We start from the raw sequence: 22380 nt of genomic DNA, 5'->3' as shown, positions 1-22380 counted from the left end.
TGCTAATATTTCAATTACTAAGAGGCAGATGTTTTATGGAACAATGAGCTCTACTGCAGAGACAGAAATGAGAGAAAGCCATTTATGCAAGAGTCACTTATGTTCACAGCAATTAGATTTAAAATTTAAAGATTCTTACTAGTTAAATGTGAAATGAAAATAACAAAGGGGGTTAAAACAACAGCCTGCCGAGGTGGGGGTGACAATTAAAGCAGGTAACGAGACAATAGACAGATGTGTTTTCATTGCACTGTAAGATAAATGCAGTGTTAAATGCCTGACAACTTCCCAGAAGTAATCAGAAAACGTTTACGAGTACATAAAACCTCAAAGACCAATCCTCGGGTAGTTTTTATAAGCCCAGCATTTAAACGCCTCAATAAATTCTACTGTCTGCATGCTACCAAAAAAAAAAAAAGTTACCAGCAAAACTGCTCAGTCTCTTTTCTGAATCACCAACCAGGCACTGAGGATGACCTTTCCCGCTATAAAGAATGAAGAAATGTATACATTTACTTGATTCTAATAAGAGCAAAACTGTACAGAACAGACAGGGAAGGATTCAATGACAGCACACAGCAAGGCCATGTAGAGCACATCAAGAATCCATGTGATATCATGTTATTGCATAAGTGTATTTTTTTGTTTTAGTTGGATGTGTATCTAGCTCAATATTAAAGCCACCCTCCAGTCATGAGCTCAATATTGATATGTAAGTCAATGCCTATAGTGAATGAATATCTGTTATTCATTTTTACTTGGCACTTGCTGCTTGGCTGTATAAGGACATAGCTGTGATCTGTGGCTATAGTTTAGCTACAGTGCTAATCTGAAGTAGTCTAAGACACACTCCTGCCTCGTCATTGGTTCAGACTGCCTCCTCTGCAGCTTGAACCAATGATTAGACAGAGGGCGTGTCCCAGACTATTTTATACTAGGCACTGTAGGCAAACTATAAGCACAGATCACAGCTCTGTCTTTATAAAGCTGAGCTAAAGAACAGCTAAGCAGCAAGCATTGTGTAAAAAAAAGCAGGAAATCATTCTCTGAAGGTACTGATTTACATATCAATTATCAGTTCCTGGCTGGAAAGTCACTTTAAGTTATAGAAATGTCTGCAATTAGGATAAATACAAAGAAAATGCCCATTTTACAGCCACATCAACCTTTAAAACGAGGTAAATTCAGAATTCAGTGTGACAATAGTATACCTTTATGTGCCCTTCATTATAAACAGTTTTACGAAATCATGGCATGCTCCATCAGATATTACATTACAGAGCTATGCTCTCCTAAGTGCAGAAACAAATACAGTGGTACACAATGTGCTTTTGGGTCTGAGCTCTAGACCTTAATGCAGTCCATGTCCATGTATCCCCATAGAGTTCTACCATATGAATAGGATATACTAAAGGCATGGGCGAACTAGTTAATTGCAACGAAGATACACACAGTGAGTTTCTCACGCAATATAAAGCATGCATCCACTTGTAGGACCTAGGAAAGATGCATTCACGTACAGTAGCACTAAGTGAAATTAATGATAGCAACTCCAAGGTTACCACTAGCAACAGCTGCAGGCAACCATAATCTTACCATTATAACTCTACGGCTATGAAGAAGAAAAAAAAACAGACAGTTCTGAAAAAAACTCAGTACTCGCCTAAAGATACATAAATAAGCTTAGAATTTTAGGGCTTCATTAAAGAAAAATAAAAAAAATCTCAATGGAAGATACACTTTAAAAGGTTGAAAAAATGTAATAATGGAAAACTCATACTGATTTACCTTTGTTGATCCAGAAAAAGAGAAAACATCCCATGAGCCATCAATTTAAGTTTAAGATGGGGGAGGGGGTGATGGGGGTGATATTTGTCAGATTCAACTCAGATCTGGATAATATATATATTACATAGCATCAATGTAAAAGCAAAATTGAAATGATATGCCCCCTTATATGAGGTAGTTAAACCAACAAGGCTTATTTGTATGTTAGACAACATCACTTGGCAGCACCCTTGAACAATCAAGGGGCCATCTTCAGGGCTCAGCCATGCTTGCTCCATAGCAAAGCTTAGAGGCACATTACTTTCCAAACTGCATCCTCTTTCAAAAATGCTTGCTGGACTGCTTTCATGGACAAGAGGAAGCAGAGAAAGAACTTGCAGCACCGAATGCAGGGCAAACTGTATCATGCAATCGCTGCTGCAAAATCTACCTGTCCCGTATTAGACTCACCAGCCATCATCAAGCCTGTAGTAGATGTGGACATCCCCCTACTTCAATATTTGTTCACAACGCTAGACCATACTCAAATTATAGTCATAGATATATCTATACTTTGGGTGAAAAGTACTTCATGTAAAAAATATGCCCCTTATACTAAAGGGTTCATATTCACATCTTTTATTAGGCTAGAGGATGATGATAACATATACAACCTGGAGGGTATGGGCAGTAGACTGGCACATCTTCAGACCAAGGCTGGTGGCACATCCAACATGATGAACTCTGCAGTAGCTGCTTTTACGTACATCCCAAAAGATTAGGACTGTTGCTGCTTACAAGAGTTGTACTTCACCTCGAGAGACAATAGTAGATCAACCATATAACTGCAGCTGTCAACACAGCAAGTGAGGGTTGCTAAAAACCATTGTCAACCAAGCCAACAGGTTTGGATGGATGGTAGTGACCACTATCTACAAGGTGATTGCAAATTTTCATTGTGGATATAAATGGAAGGTAAACCTCATCAACACAAGCTATAAAGATGTGAATGAGGGAAAACGATAATAGATGCGTGAGTTGTACTCTGCTATGATATAATAGCCCTTATGTATTGTCTATGTGTATTATGTGTATAGCCATTCAGGCTTCATATCAGACAACTGTCTATTACAGAGCTGGGCACGTTTCAATAGCAGCAGTACATTATTCATCTAGACAACTAAAGCCTCATTTTTTATTCTCCGTTAAAATGATGAAATGTTTCTAATTTTGCATTGCCTAATGACACATTCATCTCCTCACAGAAGTGAACAGGGAGCAGGTAATTGCCGAATGAATAAAGCCCTCTATACTAAGCCCTCCAAACCTAGCAGTGGATACAACATAGCCATACCGCAGAATAGCAACATCAAAGGCTCAGTGAACCAGGACACGCAGCCAATGCTTAGATTATATTTTTTCACAATAAAAGTGATTGCCATCTAAAAGTGATATAATTACTTTCTGGGCGCTGTGCTGATAGGATGTACACATAATACGCCTCTGCAAAGAGCCTTGATTACCATCTCATCAAAATGGACCAGGGCTTGCTAATTGGAGAACAGTAACCCTAAAATGTTGTCAAATATCATCCCTCTGGTTGCAGGTTGAGAAAAATGAAAGGACTACTTGGGAGTAGGGATCTGAACCGTTGACTCATGGTTTCTTTGGATACACTAATGCTGATAGCAGAATATAGCAGGTTTGCTTCCTGTAAATAAAGTTTGGAGTTGGACTTTTTTTATTTTTTTGACAAACCTTCTAAGATAAATGAAAAGATTTCATAGAAATGAATGGTATTTATTAAGGCACAGTGTAGCATTCACATGTCACTCATATTATTATATCATCAACATATATGAGCTGTGGAGCCTTGCAAAACTGAAAATATCATATAAACAAGCGATATATGCAATAGGTCTCTGGTAGTTAGAGTTGAGCGAACGTACTCTGCCGAGCTTGATGCTCGTTCAAGTATTAGCGTACTCGATGGTGCTCGTTACTCGAAGGAGCATCACGCCGTGTTTGACCCTGTTGCAGTTTTTGGCCCCTCCCTGCTGTGACGTGCCTGTTTTGGCCCCTCCCCGCCGCGACGCAGCACACACGTCAATGAAAAATTTTGGGCTGGCAGGGGGATAGAGAGAGAGACGAACCAAGAAAAAAAAAAAGCTTGGGCCCCGGCGTCCCACATACAAAAATGCTTGAGTCTCCCATTGTAGTCAATGGGGTTCGTTACTCGAGTAGAGCTCTCGAATTTTACAAAAAGCTCGAATAACGCGGACCCGAGCATTTGGGTGCTCGCTCATCTCTACTGGTAGTGTATTGAGCTTGACACTGATGTGATTCCAAGCTAGCACATGCTCTCAACTACTGGATATTCCGAATAAATTGCAGAATATATGACGTCTGACCTTCTATGTGATTCATCGGAAAGAGCTGCTGTGATTCCACAGTCTTTCATATCATTGACCCAACTATTCTATGGCGTTCAGCTGTACATATACTGATACTGCTTGGTGACTGGTTCGTACAACTATATGCATACTACCCTATATAGGAAAGGATGACTGGACCATTGTACAAAACAAGCACTCGTACCTCTTGTATCACCCCTGTTTTCTCGTAGATTGTAAGCTTTTGGGAGCAGGACTCCTATTGTTCAAATTGTTTATTAGTTTAATACTGTATGTAATTTCTTATTTTGTCTGTAAAGTGCTGCGGCATATGTTGTTGCGATATGAAAAAAGATTCTTACTACTATAATTATATACAAAAAAGCAGTACAACACAAGCACAACATTACAGCTTTGTATTGCATCTTCATAACGCATCAGGAACCACCCAAAGACCTTGGATGATGATGTGTATCGGTGTAAAGTGCATGCAGAACCCATCTATGTGGCCTTTTGTAACTGGCAGGTGTTAATTTAGTCAATATTAAGCTGTTTCAAGTGACGGTCAACATCTTTAGGCATGGCACCCGGTGTGCCGATTACCACTGGAACTGCCACTGTTGGCTTGTGCTGAAGATGTTGTATTTCACCCTCCAAATCTCCGTCTTGGGCATTTTCTAATGTTTTTTCTCATTGACCCTGCCATCACTGGGTATAGCAATGTCGATAAGCCACAACATTGTTTGTTCAATGGTGGCCAAAATCGGGTATGTTATAGGCCAAGACTTTGTCTGTTTTGTATATGGAAATCCCAAAGTATTTTTACTGATTCATTTTGAAACACTATTTGAGGCTTTTGGTTCCACCAGTTCTTGTGGGTAGATGGTTATCATTAGTTGATCGCTGGGGATCAACCACTTGGGATCACTGGCAAATGTCTGATTGTACAGTCAGTGCAGCAGGGCTAGGCATCGTCATTGTGGTCAGAGCAGGAAGTCTGTGGGGCTTCTTCACTCCCATTGAAATCACATTCCTGGTTCTGACACCAATGTGGAGCCGTAAGTGTTTGAGATCAATGGAAGTGAAGTTGCCTCTGAGACTTCCTGCTCTGACCCCGATGACTATGTCCATTCCCATCACACTGTCAGATGATCAGCTGATTCCCTATATAGTAGAAGAAGTGGGAGTATTAGGTCAGTGTGTGCTTATTAGTTCATACACCTCTACTTTATTAACCTAGCAGAGTTACAAAAATCCCCACTCCCTGGTTTAATATATAGTTTGCTATGGTATGCAAGTAGTAGAGGTAGAGACTATAATTTTATTTGCTTTATATGAATTATCGGCTCAGCAATTTTCATTTTAAACATAGTAGAACTAATAAAAATGATTTGAGATCATTCATTGTAATAGAGACTACGTCCTTGCCTCAGTGTCCGATCCTTGGGATAAGTGGCACCGATCTGACTTTTAAGACACGTCTAATTAAATGTGCCATTAAATTAAATTTTAGCACAAATCCTTTAACATAAATGAGGGGTTCACTAGAATCTAAGTCTAGCAGTCCCTTTTATAGTCATTCACAAGCATCTTTACTCATCTGCATGTCTATGGGTAGTGTCCATATTGTCTTAAACATACCGGCCTGTAATGCACCCAAGTGAATTTTTTTCTGTCACCATTGAAAAACAGGTTCTGTGGCAATCCTCATTTGTGAATCTATTACAGAGATTAATAGATTATTTCTTCTTTTTCAACTAATTCTCAGTTGGGAAATTTAACCATATGGTAAGGAGAGAATTAGAATTTCATCACATTAGAGCAAAATGTAATGAAAGGAGTCCAACACCTGGGGCCAACTCTGAAAGACACAATTAAAAGCTTTTTAATGTAACCAGAGAAAGCAAAAAAAAAAATCATTGCCTTCAGTGATTCTGTCACATAATAATGATTTACTGACGTGTTGGGAAATATTGTTTTTACAGATGTCACAAGAACAAGAACCTGTCACTAAGTACTATGTGGGTGCACATAGTTAATGAAATCAACCAAGATAAGCTTCCTATTTCACACAACCAGATGTCTGCACTCAGAAAACAGCAGGCAAATAGAATTTTTCTAAATACATTGATACTTAGTGATCGCAGGTAAAAAGAAACTTACTGGTTATGGCACAAAAGTCCTGATGCATGAATATATCTTTACTGCATGAGTAAATGGAGGAAACATTTCTTTTTGCTAATTTGTAGCTGATTAAAAAGGTAAACTGAACTAGAATGGAGAATGATCATCTTCTTGCCCTATACTAAGGCCGGTGCATCAATTGTGTCCGGCCAGTTGTTTTATGCATGAGTTTGGACTCAGCCGATGACATTTTTGTGCATAGGTCTAGTGTCCAATTTCCTGTCTGGCGCAGGGAGACATTCTGTATCACAACAGATGCACTGGACACCATGACTGATCCTGTAGACAGCTATGGGATCAGTTCTGTCATCAGTTTCCCTCCAGCATTTCACTACCAAAATAGATGGATATATAGGAATGAGTCCTGAGAGCAGCTTTGCAATGCGCTCGCTCCTACGCAATTTTTTGTGCAGAGAACGACTTTATTTGCGCACGTGCCTGTGCAAATTCCTGTGCGTATTTGCACAGACACTGCTCATTCACATTGCAGGGGAATCACTCTGCCCTGATTTAAATAGCTAACTAGCCTAAGGAGGTGCTGATGATCATGGGTGTGTGCAGTGTTTTGTGCATACCCACATGTGTAGATGTGCATTTTTGCACACCTGCCATAGACATCTATGGGGCTCTTTGGTGTGCAAATATGCACAAAATAGAGCAGGTCCTATTTTTTTACAACCTTAAGAGAAGAAGTGAGAATGAACCCATTAAAATCAATAGGTTCTATTTTCTGCGTCTTGTGGCCGGGATACTCCCGCGCGTGAAAACAAGCAAAAACACGCTCATCTGAAGGAGCCCTATCTGTTAGGAACTGAAATTTTTAACATATGCTCCCCAAATGATCTTAGTATCTTGGGTCGGGTTTACACTGAGATATGGAGACTCCATTCAGAAAGGTTACGATTCTAGAGACGTCAGTCAGTATTTTGCATTTCCATGCAGAGATAAAAAGAAAGGAAAAGAAAGATCCCTTACACATTGCAATGGGGTTACCCCCGCCAATTCTGTGTCATACTATGTAGTTAGGACTTTGCAGCAATGAAACATCACCAATAAGTAGTGGTAAATTTGCAGAATTACCACAGCCATTCCCTATGAGCAAAACTGTTGAAAAATGTTTCCATGGGGAAACAGTAAGGTATCACAGTTACAATAATCACTCAATTGCCCTGATGATTGACTCCAGTGGGCACAGCTGCTACAGTTTTCCTATAGGTCTGAGTAATAAGCAATGGATATCGTTGATATTATTCTAGCAGCAGTTTCTGCTTTGGGAAAAGCTGAGGGACAAACCAATATTATTATCATTTTACCCTTAGCGGTTTATGTATAGCTTTCCCAAAACCAGCAAATCTGCCAACAGGGGTGTAGCTCATGAGGTGCAGAGGCCCTAATGTCTCAGGGGTCCAAACATGCAATGAAATATTCCTTGTAAGGAAAAATCTGCACCAAAATCTGCATATCTAACATTCAGATTTTGACACAGATTTGAAAATAGCTAAATTCCCCTGCAAATCCGCAACCAAATCCATGCTAAATATGCCATTTTTGGTGTGGATTTCCACAGCAGAATATTCTCCTGTGCATTGCAGAATATTCTGGTACATGTGAAAGCATCTAAACCAGATCCATGCTCTTCTATCGAACTGTAAAAAACACATCCAAAAAATACATTTAATGGGTTATTCCCATTTTGCAGGATATTCCATGAGTTTCTGATAGGTACAGGTCCCAGAGATGGGGTGCCTACTCATCTGTTTCTGTAAGTCGTATGGAAGTGAATGGATAAAGCCTCACAAACACTTTGCCATTCATTCTCTGTCTGAGTAGGATGGACAGCAGCCACGGCTATGACTAAGGACGGGACCACCATCAGAAATGTGTAGGATATATCACAACATGCCTGCATAATTTTAATGTTTTCGATGACAGAGAAAACAATTATTTTTAGATTTATCATCGATGGACTGCTGGAATATTTTTGATCTGATGCTATATTTTTTTGTTAAACTGATGACCTATGTCATCATCAGTGATCGCAGGAAGTGCCAAATTCGGCTTCACTCCCATTTAAATCAATGGGAGCACTGCACTGCTACGGTACTTCCTGTTTCTCTGCTGGTCAGTGACGTCGCATCCAGTCCTAACAAGGAGAGAAACAGAAGGTGCTGTAGTAGCACAGCACTCCCATTGATTTCAATGGGAGTGAAGCCAGCACCAGCATTTCCTCCCCTATTCACTGATGACAACACCCAGCCTGCTGAACTGGACAGAAAGCCAGACAATCAGCGGCAGAACTCCAGCCATCAACTACTGATGACCTATTCAAAGGATAGGTCATCAGTAGAGATGAGCGAGCACCAAAATGCTCGGGTGCTCGTTACTCGGGACGAAATTTTCGCAATGCTCGAGGATTCGTTTCGAGTAACGAACCCCATTGAAGTCAATGGGCGACCCGAGCATTTTTGTATATCGCCGATGCTCGCTAAGGTTTTCGTTTGTGAAAATCTGGGCAATTCAACAAAGTGACGGGAATGACACAGCAACGGATAGGGCAGGCGAGGGGCTACATGTTGGGCTGCATCTCAAGTTCCCAGGTCCCACTATTAAGCCACAATAGCGGCAAGAGTGCCCCCCCCCCCCCACTGTCAGCGTAAAGATCGTTCTCCTCTGCCATAGCTGTAACAGCTGTGGCAGAGAAGAACAATGTTTGCCCATTGAATTCAATGGAGCCAGCAATACAGCAGGTTCCACTGAAAGCAATGGGCTGCCGGCGATCTCGGGATGAATTGTCGGGAAGGGGTTAAATATATAAGCCGTTCCCTGCAATTCATCCAGAAATGTGTTACAATAAAAATATATACCGGCGTATAAGGCGACGGGGCGTATAAGACGACCCCCCCAACTGTCAACTTATACGTCGGCAATACAGTGGAGCAAAGAATAAAAATCATTACTTACTTCTTCTGACGTTCTGCGGCGCTCCTGCAGGCTGTTGCTCCCTCCTGGTCCACGGCAGAGTATTGCTTTCTGGACGCAGGGCTTGAAATCCCCGCCTCCAGAAACACAGCCAATCACAGCCATTCAATGACATCATTGTCATTGGCTGTGATTGGCTGAAGGCACGTGTGTTTCTGGAGGCGGGGATTTAAAGCCCTTCGTAGAGAAATCAATGCTCTGCCGGGAACCAGGAGGGAGCAACAGCCTGCAGGAGCACCGCAGAACGTCAGAAGAAGTGAGTAATGATTTTTATTCTTTGCTCCACTGTATTGCCGGCGTATAAGGTGACAGTTGGGGGGTCGTCTTTTACGCCCCGTCGCCTTATACGCCGGTATATATTTTTATTGTAACACATTTCTGGATGAATTGCAGGGAACGGCTTATATATTTAACCCCTTCCCGACAATTCATCCCCGCGCACGCCAGCAGACCATTGCTTTCAGTGGAACCTGCTGTATTGCTGGCTCCATTGAATTCAATGGGCAAACATCGTTCTTCTCTGCCACAGCTGTTACAGCTGTGGCAGAGAAGAATGATTTGTCTTCTATATGTTCTCAATGGGGTCGGCGCTGCTGCCGCCGGCCCCATTGAGCGCATATAGAGAAGATTTATGGCCTTAAGAAGGACCGTTGGGGTTCTTGAAACCTAAAATACTCCTAACACTCTCCCTACAGCAGCTCCAACACGATACCACTTTCCCTGAACTAATCTCAGAATGCATCTGTGGCGAGCCGCGGGAGGGGCAGATTTCAATACTCGGGTGACACCTAATCTCGCCAGCCACTCACTGCAGGGGGGTGGTATAGGGCTTGAACGTTGCAGGGGGAAGTTGTAATGCCTTCCCTGTCTTTCTATTGGCCAGAAAAGCGCGCAAATTTCTCAGGGAAGAAAGTGAAAGTAAATCGAACACCGCGTGGTACTCGTTACGAGTAACGAGCATCTCGAACACCCTAATACTCGAACGAGTATGCTCGCTCATCTCTAGTCATCAGTTAATAAAAGGGCAGACAACCCCTTTAAGCTGTTAACCAATGGCTTTCTGTGCACCCATGGAAAGCTTTTCAACAGCAGTTACTTGTTACACACTATTGGGTGGAGGTGAGCACTCATTTGAAGTTTTTTTACTTCTGGTAATTTAGTAGGTTAGTCCTACCCTTTATATGAACATATGTGTGACAGTTTTTTTTACCAATTAAATTGAACTATGTTCACATCTCCCTTGGAGTCTCCATTGCCGGTTTCATCATATTTCATGGGGAAAAGTGTACTGTGTCCAAAACAACTGACTAATAAGGACCATTTCACATGAGATGGAATAGGCTGCACAACACACCGCTGCCACGGTAAATTCCACACCACATCCAAGCCAAGGGTTACTAAGGGGAGTGCCGTGGCATGGCTTTTATATATACTGGTAGCCAAAGGCATAATTTGAAGCTTCTGGGCCCCAGTACAAAACCTGTAACAGGGCCCCCAACTATAATGCTGTATTCACAGTACTGAGTTCCCTATATGCAGAAGAGAGGCCTAATGGGCCCCCTAAGGCTCCTGGGCCCGGGGGCAACCGCATCCCCTGCATCCTCTATAGTTATGCCAGTGCTGGTAGCCACACTGTATATGTGAATAGAGCCTAAAGGTGAACATGTATAAGCAGCTAGAGATGTCACATAGACTTTCCAATAGTTCAGCTTGCAACTTTTTTTGTGCAGTCCTATGATGGGGATATAACAGCACCATATAAAATACACAATTGGTACATTGTGCATGTATATTTGCACATGTGCCCGTATATTTAAGCCCTCAGACATACATTCCGTCCATGTGCATGTACCCAAGGGTGCACTCACACGGGGAAGTGTGATATCAGTCTAAGATATTGCACACTTTAACCTGCTATTTTTGCCTGTAGTTGTGATGCGTTTTGTGAGAAAATGCATCGCATCGCTGCACTTGCAATTTTCACACATGTTTTTCATGCACGTGAAAATCACATTTTTTTCTATAGAAAAATCGCATCACACTTATATGAAACTCATGCGATACGATTTCTTTTTTTTTTTTTTTTTGCCTGCCATAGGAACTAATGGGCGAGTCTTAAACAAGAATCGACCAAAATTAGGACATGCAATGATTTTTCTATCTCGGACCATCGATCTAAGTAAAAAATCGCTCATGTGAATAAAAAGATTCAAGTCCTGTACATATGTTCTTTTCACGTGCGTCTTCAATCTATATCTCAATTGGATGGAAGTCATGCGTGAAACTCAACGTGTGAATGCACCCTAACTTAGTTCTGAGAAGAAGTTTCAGTTCAGATACAATATTGCAGATTCACTCATAAAATTGCCCAAGACTTCCTTTCCACATAAAGTACAGCCAGAAAGTGCTAAGGTGGATTATTTGCAAACTTCACTGCTTTCAAGTCACTTCATTCTCTGCTTTTTATAACTCTGGACAAGAGCCTCCATATCTCATCATAAAAAGAGGAATAAGTAGTTTGTGTGATAGACTCCAGAGGAGCTGAGATGAAGATATACACCGCATAAAGTAGACATAGAGGGAGCAGCCTCTATATAACCTGTGCTGTGGAGGCTCTGACACTTCCAATTCTTGCTGTGAAAGTCTTGGAGGAAATGTGCAGTGCACTTTTGTAATTTGTAGAAGGAGCATCCTCCTCCTTCTATCTAAGTGGGGCTTTTACTGTGCTCATTGATGAGTGAAAGTCGCCACACATGTCAAGCTAAAGGCAGTTGTTGGGTTCCTAACAGGACACAGCGTCTTGCAAACATATGCGTTGAGCTGTGTATACAGATGGCACAGAGAATAATGGAGCAGGCTCCTTTTATAAAGCTCTAGATGCTGCTGCTGCTGCTGTCTTCAGTGCAGGCACACAAGACTGAGGGCCAGCTAGCGCCTGGGATTGTTTGTTACCGTTTTAATCCTATTAATTAAAACGTTAACCTGATTGGGTAGAAAGCTGTGTCCCAACAGGCGAGTCTTCTCCATAATAACCTACTCAGAGATAATGATGTAAAGACTCCCCCGTCTGAGGCTGCTGCTGATGCTTGATGGCTCCAGAAATCTCTTGAAGGTGAATCCAAGCAAGATAAACGGTGCAGGAGCTGAGAATGTCTGAGCAGATGACACCAGGCTGGAGCTGAGGAGCAAGGAACCACTGAGACTTTATTATTATCATCACCAGTGAGGAGCACAGCAAACACCCCTTCAGGAGGAAAGGAAAAAAAGCTGCTGGAGGAAGGAGAAGTTCCCCAGACCAGGGACATGGAGAGGGCGCTGGCAGAAGAAGAGTTGTTCCACAAGAGTCTCAGCGCTAAGAGGATGGAGTCTGCCTTCCGCTCACCCCAGGGTCTGGACTTGTCCCAGTCGGGAGATCGCTCACCACTCCACTGCTATGACAGCCCGGACCCGGCAGACCTCCTGCGCCACCACCAGACCTCAGCGCTGCCATCAGGGGTAGTGGGAGACCCTTTAGCGCTCGCGGCTGCCAGCATGTGCGCCAAGTACGGTGCAGAAGGCGCAGGCAGGGGGGTATCCGTGGCGGAGAGCAGCGGAGGCGAGGACCAGAGCCCCGACGATGACAGTGACGGTCGCTGTGAGCTGGTGCTCAGGCCGGGAGATCATAGATCCTCTCAGCCTGGGATGAAGTCGGATGCGCCCTGTGGACCTGGCGGAGGGAAGAAGTCTAAAGAGCAGAAAGCCCTGCGGCTCAACATCAACGCTCGGGAGAGGAGACGCATGCACGATCTGAACGATGCCCTGGACGAGCTGCGATCTGTCATCCCTTATGCCCATAGTCCTTCAGTCAGGAAACTCTCCAAGATAGCCACCCTGCTCCTGGCCAAGAACTACATCCTCATGCAAGCCCAGGCGCTGGAAGAAATGAGAAGACTGGTGGCTTATCTCAACCAAGGCCAGGCTCTCTCTGCTGCTTCCATCCCCAACCCTGCTGCAGCCGCCGCTGCCGTTGCGCTGCACCCTGCACTTGGAGCCTATGAACAAGCGGCGGCGGCCAGCGCAGGCTACCCGTTCAGCACCGTGGCCAGCTCCTGCCCGGATAAATGTGCCCTATTCAACAGCGTGTCGTCCAGTCTCTGCAAACAGTGTACTGATAAGCCTTAACAGCAAGTTTAAAAAGTCTAACCACTTTAGTAGTAGCTGAGCTGATACCACCTGGTGCCCAGAAATTGGTGCCACCTAGACCAGGGACAACTCCACTGAGAAGAACTTCGGAGGCTTCTCCATTGCGATCTCCTATGCCAGTCCTGTTTTTTTTGCATTGGTTATTCTTCAATTTGAGTTTATTTCACCACTGATGATGGACAAGAACGAGTTTAACCAAACCTCAGCGAAGTTTTAATGGCATCTAATGCACTTCTTGTTCTAGGTACTTCAGTCTGTGTGGAATGATTGCATCATGTCCCCAAAAAACGCTGCTCATTCTGATGAACTCTTAATAGTGATTAATAACAATAATATCGATATTATAAGAGATCATATTCATTTAAGACTAAACTAAAAAAAAAAAGGCACTTGAATTTAATGATTCTGAGCCAGGAAAACACTTGAAATATAGACTTATTTAATTACAAAGACTTCTTAACACTGCAAGAATAGAAATCATTTGTGTTTTTTATTGTGTCTGAACTTTGTGGGACATCGCACCAGGTTTTGTTGAGGATGTCAATGGCTTGCAAGAAATAATAGTAATACCTGTTGGGAGTGAAAGTTTAGGGTTTTTTACACAATTCTGTGCACCTTGTTACTCCATATGGAATGTTGTGTGAGGAAAGTGGTTCCTTCATGTGTTACATTTCAATATTTGTTTCTTTATCTTGTGTTACAGGTGGAAGAAAGTGACATGAATTTTCCTTTTTTTATTTTCATTTTACATTTTGATGAATTAATTTATTGTATATACTTTGTGCCAAGTGTTTCAAAGCTTAATAGACAAGAACGTATATGAGAATCTCAATGTCTCTGAGCTCAATGAAATAAAAGGTCATTTTGATTTAAAGTTGCTACATAATTGTATTTAAACTGAGCTTTAATAAATGGCCTCAGTCCAAAAAATGCAAGGATGTGTAGTCTTCATTAACTTAATCATTGCATTGATGACATAGTTGACCTGTTATTACTTCCTGCTTCTGAAGACTTGTAAATTTAGTTTTGGGCAATAATATACATAAATTATTAGTTATTTATGTGCGTCATTTGTACAGTTTGTATGGGAATCTAGTTTAATGGATACATTCGCATTAATAATTCAGTTATTGGTATTATAGATAAAGGGACTTTGTCCTAGTGTCTGGGATTCCTGACAGGACTCTGTTTGTCATGATAGAATGAATGATCATATGGCAAGGATGTGTAAAATAATGCTGCCCATTAAATAGGTCAATCAGATTATCGAGCACATATATTATCATTATGTCTGCGCATCTGTGTCCCAGCAACCTTCTAGATGAAAATTCTAGAGAAATTCAATGGTGTTAGTATAAATAATTAAATTCCTAATTTAAAGCTGTGAAAAAAATATTTAGCAGAAGCTTTTATATTAGTTAATACAGTAATTATTATAATTTTTTATTAAAATTTGTTATTTATTTGTCATTCTGGCTTTAGTATAATTTTTCTTTTTTGGGTCAAGCATTTATTTCCATGTAATTATTTTATGTACGTAGTTCATTATATACGGAAGGAGATACGTTTATTACACCTTCCGATTATTTCTGAATGCCTCTGATACTTTTAAGTGCATTATTTGAGACATAATGACATTGAACATGATAGGTAGACGATTAGATGTATAGATAGATAGATAATTTTTGAGTTGCAGTTTGTGTTTTCGCAGAATGAGTTTGCACAACTCCTTTGATATCACAATGTGTTTTGTCTTGCACTGACGAATATATGATATATACATACATGTGTAATATAATGACAAGCAAAATGTTTGGTGCGTCCAGTGACAAGCTCGACTCTGCTACTTATACATAACTACATATTATAGTGCTATATAGTTAGAGAGTTTTCTGTTGTGATTGAATTGTCTTCGCTTGAGTCTGACTTCTTGAGCACATTTCTACCTCTCCCCCACTTGAGAAGATATCTAGCAGGAGGGTTATAAACTAGTAAGTTTGCAGTGCAGGACTGGGACCAGGGCTGGGAATGACTGCACACAGGGTGTCTTGAGTGCCCCCAGGCCAGAAGAGAGCCGTCTCTCAGCATTACCACACAAAGCCTGGGTGCCTCTAATTATGATTATTAAAACAATTTCCATGACGATGTCTAATATTATGTTAATTTGAAAACAACTGTGTATGAAAACTGTCGCCTATAATACCTACATTCATTTAATGAAACACATCGTTAAGGCAATTAGAGCTCGTGGATGTGATTAAGGCGCATAATTATGACACTGTTCTGTGCGGTAATTGGCTGTCTTTAATCAAGGAGTAAAGTGATCAGCAACACGGCCATTAGTTTGTATTGTTCTGTCTCTGCTGTCCATCACTCTCATTAGGAATTAACCACCAGCTCCACTTTTTTTATTTCCAAATTAACATCATAGGACAAATTTGCTGCAAGATTTACTGCTTAATATTTCTCATTAAAGGGACTTGTCTGGTGCAGACCCATCAATAGACACAGGGTCTAGCTATTGACAGGAGGTCACTCGTCAACCAAATAATAGAGTCAGTCACGAGGAACTTAGTGAATTTAGCTGATGTCTGCTTTTTTTCAGCGTTTAATTCTTTTTTTTCATATTAACTTACCGCACATTAGAACACATTAATGTGTCAAATGACAAACTCATCTTTCCTGTTTCAGCCAATATCAGCTCTGCTACATTGCAAAAAAATATTGTATATTGTACTGATCAATAGTTTTAATGTGCATCTAATATCTATATTTTTTGCTTTATTTTTCTATTTTGGTTTAAAGAAGCATTTCTTGCTCTTTTTTGTTTGTTTTTGGACAACACACTTTTGCATGTCCTATGTATTATACTCTGAGTTGCCCCCCACCTCCTTTCTTTTCTCTGCATGTGATTGCCCAGCATGAGTGACATTGACTCTCTTAATAGAATGGCTTTCTAAAGATATAATCATGTGTTAAATTGAATCCTTCGTTTAACTGTTAATGGTGTGCTCTGGGCACATTGGCGTATTAGATGCTATGGTAACTAATTATCACTAGGGGATAGGGATGATATACTTTGCAAGACTTTGACAAATAATTATGAGTTCTGAAGAGCATGTTAGCAACGGTGGATCATCTGCATTGAGAGGGGGAATACATGAATAGGTAAGTAGTAGCTTCTGGGTGATGAATTGGAGTGACCATGTGTAGGACTACAGTTTGTGTATTGTATTATATGTACTATATATTGCATACAGATGCTAAAAGTGATATAATGCTGGTCGGGTGTTCAAGTATCTGTGTAAACACCACAGAAATGAAGGGAATCGGCAAGTTGACACATATAATTCACATGCAATAATATTCATATACAGTATATATTGTGCGTGTATAGTGCATAACATAGTAAGATAGTTTATTCAGTAATATGATGTAATAGTAATTATGTATGTATATGTATGTATATGTGTATATATATATATATATATATATATATATATATATATATATATATATATATATACAGTACTGTGAAAGAGTTTTAGGCAGGTTTTGAAAAAATGCTGAAAAGTAAGAATGCTTTAAAAATAGAATTGTTAATAGTTTTTTTTTGTCAGTTATCAGAATGCAAAGTAAATGAACAAAAGAGATATCTCAATCAAATCAATATTTGGTGTGACCACACTCTGTCTTCGAGACAGAGTTAATTCTTCCAGGTACACTTGCACACCGTTTTTGAAGGAACTTGCTCCAAATATCTTGGAGAACTAACCACAGATGATCTATGTCTGTAGACTCCCTCAGATCCTTCTGTCTCTTCATGTAATCCCAGATAGACTTAATGATGTTGAGATCAGGACTCTGTGGGCCATATCATAACTTTCAGGACTCCTTGTTCTTCTTTATACTGAAGATAGTTCTTAATGACACTGACTGTATGCTTGGCTGTCCTGCTGCAGAACAAATTTAGAATTCATCAGATGACATCTATTTTTGAAAAAAAATTTTGCTTTGCAGAATTTTTTCCACACCTGCCTAAAACTTAAATATATATTTAACACACACACACACACACACACACACACACACACACACACACACATATAATATGCATTGTCATACACTATAGAAGATTGCTTCAAACTTGTCCCCTTGCCAGGCCTGGTGCTCCGTGACAGCATAATTGTTACAGGTGATGAGTCATTTTTAAACAGTTCCTGCTGTGAATGAATGGTTGAGCAGACTGTGGCATTTATATACTATATCATATATCCATTTAATTGCTTGCTTTAATAATATAATAGCAGGAGATCCAACCTGAAAAATTCTGTGTAACACCAAAGAGAACCAAGTTATAGTTAGAGAACTAAAGTTTAAAACAACTATTTGTGTTACATTAGCTATGTCTGTCAGACGTGTAATTTGTGGCATTAATATTACTATTGTGTACATCTACTCCATTTTTTTTCCACCTAAGGCTAAATTGTTTTAAGTCAGTAATAAAAACGATTATTTTTGCTCTTATGCATAGAATTTAATACATGTGAGCAATTTTGAATTACTATATTAATATCAAACCCCCTTCTTCCAGGATGGAAGAGGTTAACCCCCTGCTTGGTTATAGCTACTTACCCTTGTCCTTCCCAAGCTCATTCCCCAGACCTGTAATAAACTATCAGACAAATTTATGATGTGTTTCAGCATTTTATGGTGTTATTTATGCATTCATGTATGCATATAGGCAGTGTGAGGAGAGGATAACACACTGACACTCCACACTCTCCACACAATACAAATGCATGTCAAGGGCCAGTAAATTTGCTTGAAATGTGCTCAAATCTGCAAATATACAGGTGAAAATATAGACAGCACAGAGGATCAGTAGACTGAAGAGTCTGCAGCTACAATGATTCAGTCCATCTATAAAATACACTAACAGCTACTGAGGAGATCAAGTGCTGGAAAAAAGCCAAGCTGGGGTTAAGATCCCTGTCTATATTATATACATATATAATCATCAGTTCATATCCTCCAACTGGGTCATAATTAATAAAGAGCAGAGAGCTCTGTGACCTGCAGTCTCATTGCTACACCAAGTACTTGTGATCACTCATTTACAGGGAATTACCAGCACACTCTTAATGTGACATACACTTAATGCCAAGTAATAGATTTCACTCATTACAAAGAGAGGATTGTATATTACATTAATATCAATATGTAATCAATATATTCATCTATACTAATTCATTCTGAATAGATCTGCATATTTTATATATTTTCAAATATCATAGTATTGCATCACAAGTACTCAATGTGTGTAAATTAATAGATATTAATGTGTGTATGGTTTTATTTGTAACTATTCTACAAATTCTCTATCTATCTATCTATCTATCTATCTATCTATCTATCTATCTATCTATCTAGCTATCTATCTGATTAGGTAAATAAATGTACCTATCTCATGATTATCCAATCTATCCATCCAGCCATCTATGTATAGATCTATCTACAGACTGTGTTTACATGTTTATAGATATTTTATCTATCTCATGCTTATCTATCTAATCTACCTATTGGCAATAACATAATTTTCTGCTCATAAATTTAAAAAAGATATGACAATATTTTGTAATTGACAATTGCAGGCAGTCACATCTATTATCATTCTGGTGATCTGGGACTATTCCCTAAGCCTGGTATGTTTGAATGGCAGATTTCTTCAGCCAGATTCTGGATATTGTGCAGTCCAAAAAACTCCATCTGGTGCAAATGTCTAATGCATCTAAATTGTGTGAATAGGATTTCAGCAAACTCTGGTCAGTCAATGTGCTGTGAGCTTTTAATTCTAGCATGTCTAGATGATCTATGTCAGTCAGTGCATTATACAGTAGAGAATCAAGACAATGAGATTTCATATATAGATATGATATATGATGTATGTAATCTCACTGTCTTGATCTTTCTTATATACATAATCTTATTACCTTAATTTAAATAGAATCTTTATTGTACTTGTATTAAATCTATCTATCTAATGTCTGTTAACTCTGATCAGTCAATGTGCTATGAGCACTACTCATATATCTACTTAGATGCATCCTTGTTAAAGAGTGTAACAATCATTTACATTTTTTTAAATATACAGAATAAGCGATTCTAAGCATTTTTGCCATATCTATTCCATCCATTCATGCTCTTTAATATACAATACCAACATGCTTTCCTGTGGTTTACATTCTAGGAATGTAAGGCAGATACATAAATGCTGATGATATAGACAATGTTTTTCCCAAATCTTCTAAAGAGAGAGAGCCTTTTATGCATGCTATATATAATGTTTTTAGAACAAGTACAATTGTAATAATATCAGTGTAGTGACTGTAATATTATTTACAACTACTGTACTCATATTCATTTTATTGTTTTATTATGGAGAGGTAACTTATGCAATGATCTGTTCACTCATAATAATATACAGTGCCAGTGTAGTGGCACAACTTTTTCATTAGAAGTACAGCTTAAAGGGACGGGAAGCATTCTTATTACAATTAAAGGAATCTAATTTACATATAAACAATAGGGGTCATGTACTAATAGTGTACTTTAGAAATATATATGTACTTTTATACTGGTGTTCTTGGGCCTTCAACATATTTCTGAACATACAGTAATGTGAAAAAGTTTTAGGCAGGTGGGGGAAAATGCTGCAGAGTAAGAATGCTTTAAAAAAATTGAAGTGTTAATAGTTTATTTTTGTCAAATAACAAAATGCGAAGTGAATGAACAGAAGAGAAATCTAAATCAAATCAATATTTGTTGTGACCACCTTTTCCCTTCAAATCAATTCTTCTAGGTACACTTGCACACAGTTTTTGAAGGAACTTGGCATGAACGTTGTTCCAGACATCTTGGAGAGATAACCACTGATCTTTTGTGGATATAATCTTTATGTCTATGTCATCTACAGACTGGATGATGTTGAGATCATGGCTCTATGGGGGTCATAACATCACTTACAGGACTCCTTGTTCTTCTTTATACTGAAAATAGTTCTTAATGACATTGGCTGGATATTTGGGGTTGTTGTCCTGCTGCAGAATACATTTGGAGTCAATCAAACACATTTTGTTATTGAAAACATTCTTACTTTGCAACATTTTTTCCACACCTGCCTAAAACTTTTGGACAGTGCTATATAATATAGGTTTTTCTGCAGTGAGTATGGCATTTTTGAACTGTTGAACTATGTCCTCTCTGGGCTGTCCTACATGTCCACAATTTTTTACATGTGGTTATACATGTGCTGGTATATGATTGCTTAGCCCTGCTCCTGTTCTAAAACTGTCAGTGTTGTTGGTTTGTGAGTAACATGTGAGTACATCTGGTTTACTAACCTTCCACTTGGTTTTCTAACATATTTACTCAATTTGTCTAAATTTAATGATTTGTACAGATGCAATTTTCAAGGAAATATACTTTAGAAACATTGTTATCATTTACATTTGTAGAAGGCTTTATGCATAGAAAGTTTGCACACTGTTATACAGAATATGTGTACAGTGTAGTATATCATATTTGTCAGGGGTGTGTTTGCTTAAATAGCATAAAGGGGTCACACAGCAATCAGTTATTAGAAGACAGATCATTAGATCGTAGTGACAATAAAAAGGGAGTAAAATACACATAATTAAAATACATTTTGGTCTGCACTAGAGATGAGCGAACGTACTCGTTTAGGGCAATTTTGCAATCGAGCATCACTTTTTTCGAGTAACTGACTACTCGGGCCAAAAGATTCAGGGGGTGCCGGGGGGTGGGGGGCGGTGTGGTGGAGCGGGGGGTAGCAGTGGGGAACAGGGGGGAGCTCTCTCTCTCCCCCCCCCCCTCCCCTCTGCAACCCCCCGCTCACCCCCGGCGCCCCCCAAATCTTTTTGCCCGAGTAAGCAGGTACTCGAAAAAAGCGATGCGAAATTGCAAAATTGCCCTAAATGAGTACGTTCGCTCATCTCTAGTCTGCACCAATACATGGAAGACTTTGCTTTGGGCCTCTTTAATACTACAGTACTAGATATTTCTTGTAGTTGTGGTATAGCTTAAAGTGCTGTAGAATATGTAACTAATGATTGATATTATTTTTGAATGTGTAGGTTAACTTTAAAAACTACTTTTACTAAAAAAATAAACGCACGGCCCTTTTTGCGTGTTGAGATATGGCGCCTCCGTGAGGTACTGTAATCTCTAATAGGGGAAATATTTCAGTAATATGGTATGTGTTAGAACATGTCATAAATTTCCTTATTTGGGATTCCATATGACACCTGTATGTACTTTCACATATAATCAGGCCAAAAAGATATGTGGGTGGGTGCTTTATTAGGGATTTATAAACTACTGGACTATTATATGACAGTGTGCATGGATCCGTATATGTCTTCCTGCAAAGTATTTTAGTCACAGGTGAAATAAAAAAGCTCATTTGATTGCTGCACAGCAGACAGGCCATGCAGTCTGGACCTCCCCTCACGGCTGTCACGGCCCAGCCTAAACAAAAGACTTCTGTGCTAAAGCCAACTGATTTTTCATTTCATTTCATGCTCCTGGAGTGTATTTTCCCTATCAATCAAAAGTTCAAAAACTACTGAAAGTACAGATGCGTCATTCCTTACTTTTCACTTGTTTTGAGATATTCCGATATAAGTTGTACAAGATAATCAACTTTGTAATAAAATCTTGTGTTGCTCAGAACGCCCAACAGAGTAAAGCAAAACTTGTTTTTTAAAGTGAATCATCTAGTGTCACTTATCTAGAGGTATTCCAAAACAGGCGGAAATGTAAGCAAGGACACATCTTTTGTATCAATATTGTA

The 22380-nt window shown here is 39.7% G+C and overlaps 1 protein-coding gene across 1 annotated transcript; it reads left to right on the top strand.

The window, feature by feature from the left end:
• Positions 1-12038: 12038 nt before the first annotated feature.
• Positions 12039-14409, top strand: BHLHE22 (basic helix-loop-helix family member e22). Its single transcript, XM_066578998.1, has one exon. It carries the CDS (start codon positions 12627-12629, stop codon positions 13482-13484), a length of 858 nt encoding a protein of 285 aa, XP_066435095.1. The 5' UTR covers positions 12039-12626; the 3' UTR covers positions 13485-14409.
• Positions 14410-22380: the final 7971 nt, after the last annotated feature.

Source organism: Eleutherodactylus coqui, chromosome 9, assembly GCF_035609145.1.
Source record: "Eleutherodactylus coqui strain aEleCoq1 chromosome 9, aEleCoq1.hap1, whole genome shotgun sequence".
In the NCBI taxonomy this organism is placed as follows: domain Eukaryota; kingdom Metazoa; phylum Chordata; class Amphibia; order Anura; family Eleutherodactylidae; genus Eleutherodactylus; species Eleutherodactylus coqui.
The sequence above is the reverse complement of the archived record's forward strand: the minus strand, read 5'-3'. Positions and strand labels throughout refer to the sequence as shown.